The sequence below is a fragment of the Bufo gargarizans genome, chromosome 3 (assembly GCF_014858855.1).
Source record: "Bufo gargarizans isolate SCDJY-AF-19 chromosome 3, ASM1485885v1, whole genome shotgun sequence".
In the NCBI taxonomy this organism is placed as follows: Eukaryota; Metazoa; Chordata; class Amphibia; order Anura; family Bufonidae; genus Bufo; species Bufo gargarizans.
Genome location: NC_058082.1, coordinates 384,140,352 through 384,156,289, shown reverse-complemented (window position 1 = coordinate 384,156,289; position 15,938 = coordinate 384,140,352). Strand labels below are relative to the sequence as shown.

Sequence of the window (15,938 nt, the reverse complement as noted above, 5' to 3'; positions counted from 1 at the left end):
CTATTTTGACCATATAAAACCGTTAACATAGCAATGTGCAATAAAGTACCTTCATTCCTGCATGTGTCCTCTTTCTTTTATTCAACTTTTTATTTAGATGAAAAAGCGATTTTTCTGATATGCAAATGAAGTCTCAAAGTGTCCAGAGGGGCGTTATTACTCTGCTCTAGTACCCAGTAACGCCCCCCTGCAGTGCCCAGCCCGCCTTTCTTCCAAGCCCAGCACGCCTCCGAAGAAATAAATGTACTCCTACATCCTTGGCCTATGGTGCCGCCCCCTCCACTACGTCATTTAAATTATTCACTGCACAGTCCTTGCTTCCTCCTCTCTTGGCCTCTGAAATACGGCGCAGGCGCAGTATCGCTGAGTGCCTGCGCCTGTACGATACTCCTGCTCCTTAGGGCAACAGCCTCAATAGTGTCACTGGGCATGCGCAGAGCCCAGTGACGTAATCAGAGCGCTGTTGCCCTCTGGAACAGGAGTATCATACAGGCACTCAGCGATACTGCGCCTGCGCGGGATTTCGGAGGCCAAGAGAGGAGGAAACAAGGGCGGTGCAGTGAATAAATTAAATGACGTACTGGAGGGAGCGGCACCGTAGGCCAAGGACGTAGGAGTACATTTATTTCTTAGGAGGCGTGCTGGGCTTGGAAGAGAGGCGTTACAGGGCACTAGCGCAGAGTAATAACGCCCCTGTGGGCACCTTGATACTTCATTTGCATATCAGAAAAATCTTTTTCATCTGAATGAAATGTTGAATAAAAGAAAGAGGACATGTGCATTTATGAAAGTACTTTATTGCACGTTGCTATGTTAAAGGTTTTATATGGTCAAAATAGGTGACAGATTCCCTTTAAAGTAAAAATCCCAGCATGCATTGCAGCAAGCATGTTCAGACGAGCAGTCACATGACATCCCTGCCCACGTGTGTTCCCATAGAGACAAGAGCCCCTCAGACATCAGTAAATAACTGCTGTACAGACATAGTAAAGCTGGGGGAGGGGAGGGGAAGGGGGGGACTTTGTGGCACGAACAACTTTGTACAAATCAATCTGCTCACATAGCGAGGAGCATCCTGTCCTGTCTATCACAAGACTTGCTCCCAGCTGACAGCCTATAAATCATCTATGAATATTTGACTACCCTTCTCCTGGGGAAAAAATAGGAAATGTGTAGTCAAACATTACTATATACAATGTACAGGGGTTCACACATCACTATATACAGGGGGTCACATATCTGTATATACAGTATAAAGGGGGTCTCACATATCTGTATACAGGGGGTCACACATAACTGTATACAGTGTAAAGGGGGTCATGGATCTCTATATGCAATAGTGGAGGTCACAAATCACTATTTACAGTGTACAGGCGGTCACACATCACTATATACAGTGGTGGGGGTCACATCAGTATATCCAGTGGGTCACACATCTCTATATACCAGGCATGCTCAACTTGCGGCCCTCCAGCTGTTGCAAAACTACAACTCTCTGCATTCTCAGGCAGCCTACAGCTATTAGCCTACAGCAGGGCATTGTGGGAGTTGTAGTTTTACAACAGCTGGAGCGCCGCAGGTTGAACATCCTTGCTATATACAGTATACAGTGACTGCTGTGGCTTACAATAGCAAGGAAACCAGGCAGATCTGCTTAAGAAGATATAATAGTAAGTGTAATATCTCCCACATTTCTTTACAGTTTTAATAAGTGCTAACAGAGTGGCCAACCCCTTTTATCATTGGAAAACTCCTTTTTTGCTTAAAGGGGTTCTCTGTGAATCAAGAAATTGAAAATACTTAAAGGGGTTGTCCGGGTTCAGAGATGAACCCGGACATACCCTTATTTTCACCCTGGCAGCCCCCCTGAGCCTAGCATCGGAGCATCTCGTGCTCCGATGCGCTCCAGTGCCCTGCGCTAGATCGCGCAGGGCACAGGCTCTTTTGTTTTTAATAACACACTGCCGGGCGGTAACTTCCGCCCAGCAGTGTGTTCGGTGACGTCACCGGCTCTGAGGGACGGGCTTTAGCTCTGCCCTAGCCGTTTTACTGGCTAGGGCAGAGCCAAATCCCGCCCATCAGTGCCGGTGACGTCACCGGGGCTCCTGTCGGCCCCATGGAGAGCCCGGTACGTCACCGGAACTCTGAAAAATGCCTTTGCCCTGCGCGATTTAGCGCAGGGCAAAGGAGAGCATCGGAGCATGAACTGCTCCGATGCTCATGTCAGGGGGGCTGCCGGGGTGAAAATGGAGGGCTGTCCAGGTTCAGCTCTGAACCTGGACAACCCCTTTAAAGGGTTTCTGTCATCAAAAAATCGTTATTTTAGCTGGCTGACATGACCGATGTGCTAATGTCAGCAGAACATAACTGTATGGCTTATATCTCCCTTCCTGCCGCTGTTAGCACTAAATAATGACTTGTGTAATATGCTAATGAGCCTCTAGGTGCTAGTGGGGCATTGCTGCAGCACCTAGAGGCTCTGTCCTCTCACCGTTTGGAATGCCCTTGTATCGGTGATTGACATCCTGTTTCTCCTCTGTGCCCGTAAAATCCCGCACATCGCTAATGTCAGCCAGCTGCATAACGATTTTTTACACAGGACGACAAGTTAAAGAGCTGTGCCATCCTCCTCTCTTACTTGTCAGGGATTATGATCCTGAATGCAGTTTAATATGATTTTAAGAGGAATATCTGTAGGAATGGAGTTCGTGAGAAGACAGAGTGGAGGTGGGGTTAGGGCTGATGAGCAGCAACACTTGTATGCAGTCTCCATTGCCACAGTCTGTCCTGTTCTGTTCTCTCTGTACTTCATGTCTCCTCATGAGCTCCATTCCTACAGAGATGCAGCTGAAAATCATATCTGTATTCAGGATCAAAATCCCTGACAAGCAGAGCAGAGAAAAGGATGAGGCAGCGCTTTACCTCGGTGTTGTAAAGTTACTTGTCCTGCTGTGTGATTAGGACAGGTTTTGTGTGTGCTAATAGGACGGCGGCCATTTTATTTCTCCTAACTATTGCTCCCTAGACAAAATACATTTCATTAGCTATAATGGTTTATTTGGGAATATATTAAAGTAGTAATCAAGTATTTTCATTTTCTTAATTCCTGGAGAAACCCTTTTAATTATGATCCCTTATTGTTTCTGTTTTAAGCTTTCACCCCCTAAATAGATTATCTCTTTAATAGGTATTGAAAGTAAATTTATTGGGTCATCGAAAAAGAATATTGGCATCACTGGCAGAGAGACCATGTGAGGATCCTCCACAGAAACCACCTCGATTCTCTCATTTACGGGTAAGCAAAATGTTTTAATCCAGTAGAAATCTGCTAAGCTGTTGTACAGCTAGTGCAGAATAACTTGGAAAACTTACATCTGTCCACTGTGCTATTATGGCTTCCCATTTATAGCAATGTGAGGTTGAGGAAATAGTGTCAAAATTCTGATGACAAAACTACCATGTGAATGAGCCTCAGAGATTTTTCTCTGTTCCTGAGTAAGCCATATGTAACTACACTGAACAAAAATATAAACGCAACACTTTCGGTTTTGCCCCCATTTTGCATGAGCTGAACTCAAAGATCTGAAACATTTTCTACATACATAAAAGACCCATAACTCTCAAATATTGTTCACAAATCTGTCTAAATCTGTGTTATTGAGCACTTCTCCTTTGCTGAGATAATCATCCCACCTCACAGGTGTGGCATATCAAGGTGATGATTAGATAGCATGAATATTGCACAGGTGTGCCTTTGACGTCCCACAATAAAAGACCACTCTGAAATGTGCAGTTTGATCACACAGCACAGATGTCGCAACGTTTGAGGGAGCATGTAATTGGCATGTTGACTGCAGGAATGTCTACCAGAGCTGTTGCCCGTACAATGAATGTTCATTTCTCTACCATAAGCCATCTCCAATGGCGTTTCAGAGAATTTAGCAGTACATCCAACCGGCCTCACAACCACAGACCACTTGTAACCACACCAGCCCAGGACTTCCACATCCAGCATGTCCACCTCCATGATCGTCTGAGACCAGCCACCCGGACAGCTGCAGCAACAATCTGTTTGCATAACCAAAGAATTTCTGCACAAACTGTCAGAAACCGTCTCAGGGAAGCTCATCTGCATGTTTGTCGTTTTCATTGGGGTCTGGACCTGACTGCAGTTCGTCGTCGTAACTGACTTCAGTGAGCAAATGCTCACATTCAATGAGAAATAAATAGTTCTATGTGTCAAAGTCGCAAACTAAGCAGCAGTCCTGGAAATAGGAGTCGATCCAACCTCTTTATCACATGCAATCAATAAACCAGAGTCCAGGTCCGCGCTTCAAAGGAGCTATAGTTTAGAAAACGCCTTATTAAAGGAAAGGGCAGTTTAAATCATATCCCACTCTGAAACTTCCCCACAGGCACATGCCACACTGCTGACCGAAACTTCACAGGACAGTGATGACCCTTCAAAAGATCAGCAACATAGTGCAGTGCCCGTGAATATGTCAAAGATTAAAGGTTTTATTATACTCACAACAGCACCGCTAGAAATCAGCATATAAAATCATCTGAAATATCAATGCCCGACCCGGGATCGTTTTCTGCTGGCCCTGTTTGCATTCAAAATCTGGCGCCTGCGCCGTACCTGTCTTCAATTGGCGCTCACTCGGCCGCTCCATCCTCAATGCGCCTGCGCCGGGTGTAGATGTGATGTCATCGGCGCAGGCGCATTGAGGATGGAGCGGCCGAGCGAGCGTCCGCCTCTCAGTGCGCCTGCGCCGATTGAAGACAGGTACGGCGCAGGCGCCAGATTATGAATTTAAACAGGGCCAGCAGAGAACGATCCCGTTCGCTGGCCCTGTCAATCAACATGCGGAGGGGGCATCATTATGATAGGAGGATGCGGCTGCTACCAGCAAGTAGCCACCCTACTTGCTGGTAGACAGGTAATTTACGTTTTTAGCAAAATCTACTGAACCAAAATGATTAATCACATTATGTATGGATAAATCGCAGTATAGAGATTATAAGTACACAAAAAAAAAAACCTGTTTAGTGGGGTGACAGAAGCCCTTTAACCCTTTCCTGATGCTGTGATTTTTCATTTTTGCATTTTCATTTTTCCCAGAGCTATGACTTTTAAATGTTTCCGTTCACATAGCCATATGAGGGCTTGTTTGTTGTGCGACAAGTTTTACTTTCTAATGTCCCTATTTGATATTGCATAGTATGTAGCGGGAAGCAGGGAAAAAAGTAAAATAGGCGGGATTGGGAAAAAACAAGATTCTGCCACAGTTTTTTTTTATTACGGTTTACTCTTTGCGGTAAAACCGACTTGTGCTCTTTTGCCAGGTCAGTTTTATTCCGGCGATACTACATATGCATGTTTTTTCTTGCATGTTAATACTGAAAAAAAAAAATTGTATTTTGAAAAAAGATAATATGATTATCTTTTCATCACCATATTCCGACCACAATTTTTTATATTGATGTCTGGTAAAGTTTTTTGGCAAGACGATCTGTATTTTTTGATAATACCATTTTGGAATGTGTATGACTTTTTGATCACCTTTTATTAAATTTTTGGGGAGATAAAGTGCTGAAAAAACTGTGATTTGACCAATTTTCAGCGTATGGCATAACTTTTTTTTTTATAGGATTTTTTTGCATGCGGTAATGCCCATTATTTTGTTTAAAGGGGGTGATTTGAATTTTTACCTTTTTTTTTATTCATATTTTTTTCTAAACTTGCAATCATCAGAAATCCCAGTTCAATGCTGCCACAAGCTGGCCTGAACTGGCATATACTAATAATCAGCCTGGAAGCCTAGTACAGGGTCCGGCTTATTATTAGAACAGCAAGCTTTCTCCGATCTATGTCGTGGGAAACCACGCGCCTCTGGGTTTTAACCTTCTTAGACCCTGTGGTCACATTTAATCATGGCATCTGAGGGGTTAAAAGTTTGCGTTTTGCATTTTCGCCAGTCGCAGACATGAGCAGGCACCATCTTTATAGACCCAGCATTTGCCTTACATGTGTCGGGAAGGAGTTAATATCCAATCGGTGAGGGTCCAACACTCTGCACACCCAGAGATTAGCTGTTCCCTGCATCCTCAGGCCCTAGAGATTAGATGTTCCCTGCATCCTCAGGCGCTGGAACTAGCATAATCATTTGTACAGGCTATGCCAGGTTACTGTAGCTCAGCTCCTATTCACTTAAGTGGGAGTTGGGAGTTGGGCTGCATGTCCACTACACTTTGAGCGTAGCTGTGCTTCCTGCTCAATTCACAATGCCAACTCCAGCATCAGAGGCAGAAGGGGAACAGCTGGTCAAAAATGCCAATACTATTTAAATTAAAAAAAAATTATCTGGTAAACAATTCAAAATGGAAGGTTTTCTATTTTCTTTCAACGCTTCACCTTCCAAAAAGAAAATTTAATAAAAAGTGATTAAAAAGCCATGTACATGCAAAAATATTATTGCACCGCAACAAAATGCCTCTTGCTTGGCTCTGTAGATGTAAATATAAAAAAGTTAAGGGGGTCATAAGGTGATGAAAAGAAAGATTTTTTTTTTTTTTTCAAAGTTGTTATTTACATACTAACATTTCCAACAAGCTCTGCATCATTAGATATTGCCAGATCCAACAGAGCATTGCCCCTAGTGGGAGCTTCTACAACCTGGCCCATAAAGTGGTCCTGCAGCAAGTTGAGGAATTTTCTTCCCTTTGTGGTTGAGGCAGAATCATGACCCTAGTCAATGTCTGGGAAGTTAAAATCTCCCATTATGACCACTGTACCAGATTGTGCAGCCCGCTCTATTTGGTTATACAGTTGCGTTTCTAATTCTTCTGTGATGTTATAGGGGTCTACAGATTACACAAAGTATTATTTTTCCATTGTGTTTATCCCTTTGAACTTCCACCCATAAGTTTTCCATATCCTCACCATCCTCACCCATAATTGCTTCTTTCACACTTGTCTTTAGATCACACCTCACATACAGGCACACGCCACCTCCTTTTTTTTATTGACCCTGTCCTTCCTAAATAGTGTAAAATCCTCAATATTTTCAGCTCAGTTATGCAAAAAATCCAACCTTGTCTCAGTCACACCAATTACACTGCCTGTTCAAATTTAAAAAAAAGTTGCCATCTGAATTTAACTAAGCAAAAAGTTATGAGCCTCCTATTGGATAATTACTGCATGGGTGATTATCTTTTAGCTGGCAATAAGTTATTTACCACAACTGGTGCAATGAGTTGCTTCTCATTTCTTAAACAACCATGTCGAAAGACACATCTCGTGGTCGTGGAAAAGATGTTAGTCTGTTTTGAAGGGTCAAATCATTGGCATGCATCAAGCAGAGAAAACATCTAAGGAGATTGCAGAAACTACTAAAATTGGGTTAAGAACTGCCCAACGCATTATTTCCCATCGTATTCGAGGAAGAAATGTGGCCGTAAAAAAAATCCTGAATGATCCAGATCTGCGATTACTTAAACGTTTGGTGAAATTAAATCGAAGTAAAACAACAGTAGAACTCAGGGCTATGTTTAATAGTGAAAGTAAGAGCATTTCCACACGCACAATGCAAAGGGAACTCAATGGATTGGGACTAAACAGCCGTGTAGCCATAAGAAAACCACTAATCAGTGAGGCAAACCAGAAAAAAAGTTTTCAGTTTGCTAGGGAGCATAAAGATTGGACTCTGGAGCAATGGAAGAAGGTCATGTGGTCTGATGAGTCCAGATTTACCCTGATCCAGAGTGATGGGGGCATCAGGGTAAGAAGAGAGGCAGATGAAATGATGCACCCATCATGTCTAGTGCCTACTGTACAAGCCTGTGGGGGCAGTACTATGATCTGGGGTTGCTGAAGTTGGTCTGGTCTAGGTTTCAGCAACAGTATGTGCTCCAAGAATGAGGTCAGCTGACTACCTGAACAAACTGAATGACCAGGTTATTCCATCAATGGATTTTTTCTTCCCTGATGGCACAGGCATATTCCAAGATGACAATTCCAGGATCCATCGGGCTCAAATTGTGAAAGAGTGGTTCAGGGAGCAGGAGACATCATTTTTACACATGTATTGGGAGTCCAGACCTTAACCTCATTGAGAATCTTTGGGATGTGCTGGCTTTACCATCATGAATGCAAGATCTTGGTGAAAAATGAATACAACACTGGATGGAAATAAATCTTGTGACATTGCAGAAGCTTATCGAAACAATGCCACAGCGAATGTGTGCCATAATCAAAGCTAAGGGTGGTCCAAAGAAATATTAGAGTGTGTGACTTTATTTTTTTTTATTATTTTTTTTGGGACAGGCAATGTATATCTGTGTTCTTCTAGTACCATAGCCTCCAGCTCCCCAATTTTGCTAGCTAGACTTCTGGCATTTGTGAAAATACATTTTAAATTACTATTACCTGTAAAGTGAATATCTGGGATTTGTGGGTTACCTTTGTTGATGTTTGTATGTAACAGGTTCTTCTTACCAGCAGTTCTATTTTTTTTTATAAGTGTATAGTTCTGCCCAGTCTTCTCCCTACTTTCCTCGCTAACCCCATCCCCCACTAAATCCCTACTGTCCCCTTCTATATCCCACTCTCTATCTACACTATCTACCCCCTTATTAGTATGACCTCCCACCCCCCCCCCCCCCCCCATGTCCTAATTTTAAAGCTCCTCCAGCCATCTAACTATTTTTTCCCCCAGGGCAGTGTCACCCTTCCCATTAAGGTGTAGCTGGTCCCTACTGTAGAGCCTGTAACCGACAGAAGTTGGGCAAGTTCTCCATGAATCCAAACCCTTCCTTCCTGCACCAGCTTCTGAGCCACTTATTTAACTCCCTAAGCTCCCGTGGTCTCTCTGGTGACGCTCGTGGTACTGGTAGTATTTCTGAAAACAATATCTTGGGGGTCCTGGACTTGAGCTTCTTTCCTAGTTCCCTAAAATCATTTTTAAGGACCTTCCATCTCCCCCTGACTATGTCATTGGTGCCACTGTGTACCATGACCGCCGGGTCTTCCCCAGCCCCACCCAGCAATCTGTCAATCCGATCCGCAATATGCCGAACCCGAGCACCCAGCAGACAACACACTGTTAGGCATTCACAGTCTCTGCGACAGAAGACCCTATCTTTCCTCCTGATAACAGAGCCCCCTACCAACAGCATCTATCTAACCTTTGCTGCACTCCTTTTCCTATCCTTCCTGCAGCGGTCATCCTCCTGGTTGCTAGGAGAAACGCCCTGCTGAAGTGTTGCTGTCCCTGGGCTTTCATCCTTTTTCAGTATTAAAACACAAGAAAAACTATATAAATTTGCTATTGTTGTAATCATACTTATCCTGGTAATGAAAGTTACAGGTCATAGGGAACACTGAAAGGATTTGGACCTTTCTGGACCTCTACGACAACCTTGTTTTGAGACACTGACGTCAGGAGAGATGTTTCTCAGTTGGCAATTATAGACACGCATCACTGAGAAACACTCTAATTTTATTATGCTATAGTTGGCCTTATATAGGCAGTAGAAAAGTTTGCATAACAACATATTTAAACCAATCATAAATGATAAACATTGGTGGTCACACAGATACCACCGCAACATCCCTTTATGGTATGTAATACGTCACTATAAGAATGTACGCAGTTGTGCCGAATGACCCTGAATAAGGCAAGAACGTTTGTTCTAGTTCTGGGATATTCTCAGAATCTGTCCTGAGACAGATAAGTGAACATAACTCACAGAGGGGGGATGTGAAGCAGTGTGTGGATGAGATATTATAACAATTCTGTACATGTAAGAGAAGACAAGATGGAGTTACATTTGCCTTCAAACACCGTAAAAACAAAACGCATAAAACTGTGTCAGAATTGCTTTTTATTTCCAATGCCACCCATTTGGAATTTTATTTCCCTGCTTCCCACATGGTTCCTTTTAGAAAGTGCAACTTTTCCTGCCCAAAAATATGCCATCATAAAAGTTATGTCTCTGTAAAGGCATGGAGTAGAGATGAGCAAATCGAAGCTGACGAAGTGGAATTTGTTTAAAATATCAGGAAAAATTTGATTCGCAACAAATGCGTATTTCCTAAAATGGCGGCCAGTGGTGTAGCGTGGGTTGCCAGCACCTGGGGCGAGCCATGTATTACACCCCCCCCCCCCTCCCAACCTGTGGACATGCCCCTTTTACAGATAATGTAGAAGTCCTATATAACACCACAGATAACATGGTACTAACTCTTTAAGTACAGATTATTTAGTAGATGGGTATAAAGGCCCCAGAATTCACCCAACTTCATCAGCGGGTACTGGTATTGCCATCCACCGACCCACTCTGTTACCGGGTCACTTTGTGGTCCCCTGATGCAGCAGCTGCTGCCATTTATAGACTGTCACCTTGCCACTCTGTGGTCTCCTCATGCTGCTACCATATCCACATTGTCACTTTGCCACTCTGTGGTATCCTCATGCTGTTGCCATATCCACATTATTTCACCTTGCCACTTTGTGGTCTCCTCCTGCTGCTGCCATATCCACACTGTCACTTTGCCACTCTGTGGTGTCCTCTGCTGCTGCCTTCTCCACACTATGTCACTTTGCCACAGTATGTCACCTATGTCACCACTGTGGTATAACCTCCTGCTGCTGCCATATCCATGCTGTCACCCAGGGCCGGTTCTAGGTGAAATGGGGCCCTGGGGCGAAAAACAATAACCCCCCCCAATGACACTTGCTGACTTTAACTTCTTATATTAACTCTGGAGAGTTCATACAGAAGAAACTGTATATTGTGTGGCACAGTGTATGCTATATGTGTATAACAAACATATTTCACATGAAAACTTACAATTACTTGGCTTGGTCCTTGGGGATCTCGGACACCAGTTCAATACTTTGGCTAGGGGCTTGGTGGAGCTGATGTTGTGTTTTATCCTAATGAGAAAGATTTCATAATAAGGATTTGGAGAAGGGGCAGGGGGATAGCAGAGCAGAGAGAGACTGGTGCTGCTACTAGGGGGTCATACCATGTGGGAGTAATAAAGCCCACAATAATGCCCCCCCCCCCCGTAGAAATAATTCTCCTTATAATGTGCAAAAAATACCCCCAGTAAATGCCCCCATAGTGCTCCTCTCCCCCCTCCCTCCTAGTGCCCCCATAATGTACCAGTATAAAATGCCCCATATATAGTGCCCAGTTGATGCCCTCAGTGTCCCCCATAATTTGTAAGTATAAAATGCCCCTTCTTAGTGCCCCCGTAGATGACCCCCATAGTACTCCTCTCCCCCCTTCCCCATAGTACCCACCATAATGTGTCCCAGTATAAAATGCCCCAATACAGAGCCACCATATAAAATACATGTTCTTAGTGACCTCAGTAGATGCCCCTATAGTGCCTACCAATAATGTGCCAGTAAGTCGTGCCCCTATAGTGCCATCCAATAATGTGCCAGTAAAATGTGCCCCCATAGATGCCCCCAATTCATGTGCTAGTAATAAGAGCTCCCCCACCATCATGTGCCAACAAGAGCCCCCCCCCCATATCATGTGCCAGTTGCCAGAGCCCACCCATATCATGTACCAGTAGCCAGAGCCCCACTCATATCATGTGCCAGTAGCCAGAGCCCATCGCCATCATGTGCCAGTAGCCGCCAGTATTGTACACACATAAAAAAAACAAAAACTTTATACTTACCCCCATCACCCAGCGATGCGATGCAGACCTCTTCCAGCCTGTGTCCTGCGCTGTACGGCTCAGGCGGCGCAATGACGTGATTGCGGCGCCTGCATCGGCCTCTGATAGGCTGCCGGCCGCCTATCAGAGGAACAGGAAAGGGACACACCTCTCCCTCCCCTGCCCCACAGCACAGCCATCTGTATTGCTGTCCTGAGGACGGCGATACAGATTACTATGTAGATGAGCGCTTCCGCAATAGAAGCGCTCATCTCCCTGTGTGACTGTCCTGCCGCCGCTGCCCCCACTTGCCACCATAAATATAGTTAGTTGCGGGCGCCCCTAAGGACTTGGGGGGCCCGGGAGCAATTGCCCCCCTTGCCTATATGGAAGCGCCAGCCCTGCTGTCACCTTACCACTCAGTGGTGTCCTCATGCTATTGCCATCTCCACACTGTCACCTTGCCACTCTGTGGTGTCCTCATGCTGCTGCCATCTCCAAACTGTCACCTTGCCACTCTCTGGTGTCCTCATGCTGCTGCCATCTCCACACTATGTCACCTTGCCACTCTCTGGTGTCCTCATGCTGCTGCCATTTCCACACTATGTCACCTTGCCACTCTGTGATGTCCTCATGCTGCTGCCATCTCCACACTGCCACCTTGACAGTCTGTGGTCTCATCATGCTGCTTCCACCTCACCACTATGCCATAGGTCCATTTCATCTCTGTTTTACTTCCCCCTGTTATTTTTTTTTTGGGGGGGGGGGGGGCGGGGGCTTTAGCAATACTGATGGATTATTGAGCAAATGCTGACCGATTTGAAGGCGTATGTTCCACAGACAGGACCGTTTTTTTTGTGGGTTATTGTTCTGACGGATCAGAGGAAGGGCAAACTAATCAGTGACGTCTACACAAACTTACTACTGACACCCTCTCCCCTCGGGGGGGGCTCTACTTGTATAAGCGTTTAATAGAACACGTTCTGTAGACATCTATGTGCAATCCGCTGACGGCGGTGTAAAAGGTGTGTGCTGCTTCTTGGCGTGAACATAGACCTGTAAGGCTGAGTTCATACTTGAGTTAATTGGTCAGTTTTGGCCCCATTACTTCCCAAATAAGTGTGCAGTGATTCTAAGGGTGACGCCTGTCCTCTGCATGTCATATGGCCTCACAGTATTATTTTACTACCAAAGCAGACTCCCTATGCGTGTTACTGCAAGGTACAGTGTTCTACACCACTATAAAGGCTCTCAGGAGCCAGGAAATAGCAGTTTTCACGTAATTTGCCACAAATATTTTCTCATTAAGTCGAATTTTTTGAAAAATTTGCTCATCTCTAGCATGTAGTAAAAACGAAAATGCAAAAACAAAAAAATCCTCCAGGAGTTAGAGGCATGGTTGTGCTCATCTCAGTTAATTTCAAAGCACTTTTGTACAAGGTGAACATCCAGAGGTCACAGCTTTTACAACTACACTCCTACAACTACAGGCATAAAAAAAAAAAAAATTATCACTTCAGCTGCACTTGATTGAAAATGCCATACTGTTAGATCATCTATTTTATCATGGTTTGGCAGTGTAGGTGTTATGACCTCACAGGTAAAAATAGAATCTGTTCTCTGGTACCAAAATTCAAACATCTAGATGCTGCATAAAAGGTTAGCAAGTTCCACTTTCTTTTGGGCAAGAGAACGTTCACAGCAAAGTTAACAGATAAAAGTCAGTTAACATATATGCTGTAGTCGTTTAAAGCTGTAATCTTGTATGGTTGGATGCTACAGTCACACAGGAAGCTGTGACCTAAGCAGGATTTCCAGGTCCCTCCAAACACAATACCTGGTGTGACCGCCCTTCAGACAGACCATGGCCAGTGCCCTGTACAAGCACTTTAATCCTTAGGCTACTTTCACACTGGTATTTCACGGATTCATTTGAAACGCATTTGAAACGGATCCGTCATTAAAATGTCTAAACAGAGACAAACAGAAGCCATTCAGACGGATCCGTACAAACAGATCCGTTTGTCACGTTCGTTTCTGTTTTTGCATCCGTTTAGCGGATCCCCCCTCTTCATGTATTCAGATCCCCAGGATTGTCATGCTCCTAATTTCTCCGGGGCGATCTTGTTGAAATTCAAAGTTGGTCCGGTTTTAGCTTTGATCATGGACCACACCTTTCGGACTCTTGTACACGACTACATGCACTTAAAGATGTATAGTGTTAGTTAGCGGGCCGTATGTCCCTGATCGTCATTGATCGTGCGTACGGGAGTACAGAGCATCATGATGCTGACCATGTTGTGCCGCACACTGGGCTATTGTCCCGCACTCATATGATCTATTAGTGCAAGACAATATCCCCGCGGGCAGCTCGACTTGCACAGATTCATTGTACACTATGATGCTGTGTACTCTCGTGTGCACGATCAATGCTACTACGGGACATATGGCCCGCTCATGGACCGTATGTCTCTGGGGGCATACAGTCGTGTGCAAGAGGCCTTAATGGGGTTTTCTCATCTCAGACAATGGGGGAATACCGCTAGGATATGCCCACATTGTCTTATAGGTGCGGGTCCCACCGCTGGTACCCTCACATATATTGAAAACGGAGCCAAGAAAGTGGATGAGGGCGCACTGCGCAGCTGCCCTCCATTCATTTCTATGGGAGAGGCAGGGATTAGCGCTTGGTGGTGGACGTACCACGGGAAATTTGTGGTCCTCCAGCAACAGTGCTCCCTGCTCCGTTCTCGATATAGGTGTGGGTCCCACCAATGGAACCCACACCTATCAGACAATGGGGGCATATGCAAGCGAAATCCCCCATTGTCTAACATGAACACCCCTTTTAACAACTGTATGTCCCTTGCGTGTGTAGAGGTGGAGGGAGTTTGGAAAGAAGTTGAAGGAAAATAGTAGGGAGGAGATGAATATGAGACAGAAGGGAACACATGCTCGGGGGGGGGGGGGGGGGGGAAGGAAATGTTGGCGGTACTGGCCACTGGTGTGGGATAGGGGATGGGGGGGGTCGTTGGGGGCAGTGCATAATTTGCCATGACCCGTTCTCTAGCATTATCTTAAACTCATGCAACTGCTCAGGCGTCATTGAGTCCATCAAACCGATTATGCTTAGCCTATAATGGTAGTTTGGGCTGCGTTGATTCGCCGACTCCGCCCCCTCCCAGCGGCGAATCAAGTAAGCACTTGTTGTGGGAGGCCAAGTGTCAGCCACGTGATGATCGTTGCCTCGTGTTCAGGTGAATGACTTTGACGGAGGAAAATGACAGAAGTCTGAGTATAGTTCAAAACCTTGTCAGGAACCCAGAATTGAAAGTGTCTTGGGCCCTTTATTTATACACAGTTCAAAGGGTGTAACCCCTCAAAGTAAAACATGATTGGTTTACAAACATTTCATGGATTTTGATTGGTATTGGTTAGTATTTTACAAGTTTCACTTTTCCAAAAATGTGTTAACTAATGAGTTTATTTATTTTTTTTTTTTTTTAGCAAGACATGCATATTTGCGATTTAGCACGTACAAATCTGATCTTAACACACACGGCTCACTTATATAGGTTTTTAGCTTACGCTTGGTTATATGCTTGTTTTTTTCCAAATGTCACCACATTATATCATGTGCACAGAAAAAATTTAAAACATCTTATGAATTTTATATCCACTTTCAGAAAAGCTGGATAATTTCCTTAACACACTAAACTCCTCCTGATGTCCGGCAAAACCTTCTACAGAGTTGGAAACTACCTCTACAAGGTTCGCATAATCAGTTTGAGTTGGCCTACCGGATCTCTGCCTGCTCACCAGGGCTCTCAAATTTTGTTGAAAACCAAAGAGCCTCTGTTGAGTGGAGGGATCCGGTAGGGGACCCGGATTGTTCCGGTTCCACTTCAGGAGGTTGTTCAGGCTCCCGAGTGCTGCAGGCACTTCTGTAGAAAAAAAAAGGAAAGTATAGAATTGGCCTTTAAATAAAACATCCATTTTCTCTGCTATGTCTACCTTATACCATAGGGGGCTGGCCAAAACAGGGGAGCCAAACGCTCCGCTGTGTCAGACAGCCCCTTACAATCAGACGGAGAGAACAGTTGTCCCTCTGACTGTAGGGGGCTGGCCAAAACAGCCCCTTTAAAAAATTTTTTTTTTTACAGTTGTTAAAAATATATACTTTTTTGGTGCCATTGTCTGTCGTAGGAACCCCATGGCCGCCGTATGGATGTATGTGGTCCCTGAGGTTTCTCCG

General features: G+C 44.6%; 1 protein-coding gene across 5 annotated transcripts in view; it reads left to right on the top strand.

Annotated features, from left to right (window-relative positions):
- Positions 1 to 15,938, top strand: part of ANKS1A (ankyrin repeat and sterile alpha motif domain containing 1A) — a 731,235-nt gene that overhangs the window by 339,068 nt on the left and 376,229 nt on the right. For all 5 annotated transcript variants that reach the window (XR_006388413.1, XM_044288191.1, XM_044288189.1 and 2 more), the window contains one exon: positions 3,188 to 3,295. Coding sequence is in view for 4 of the 5 variants with exons in the window: in XM_044288191.1 (XP_044144126.1) it covers positions 3,188 to 3,295 (108 nt within the window). In the remaining variant the exon portion in view is untranslated. The remainder of the gene's footprint in view (positions 1 to 3,187; positions 3,296 to 15,938) is intronic.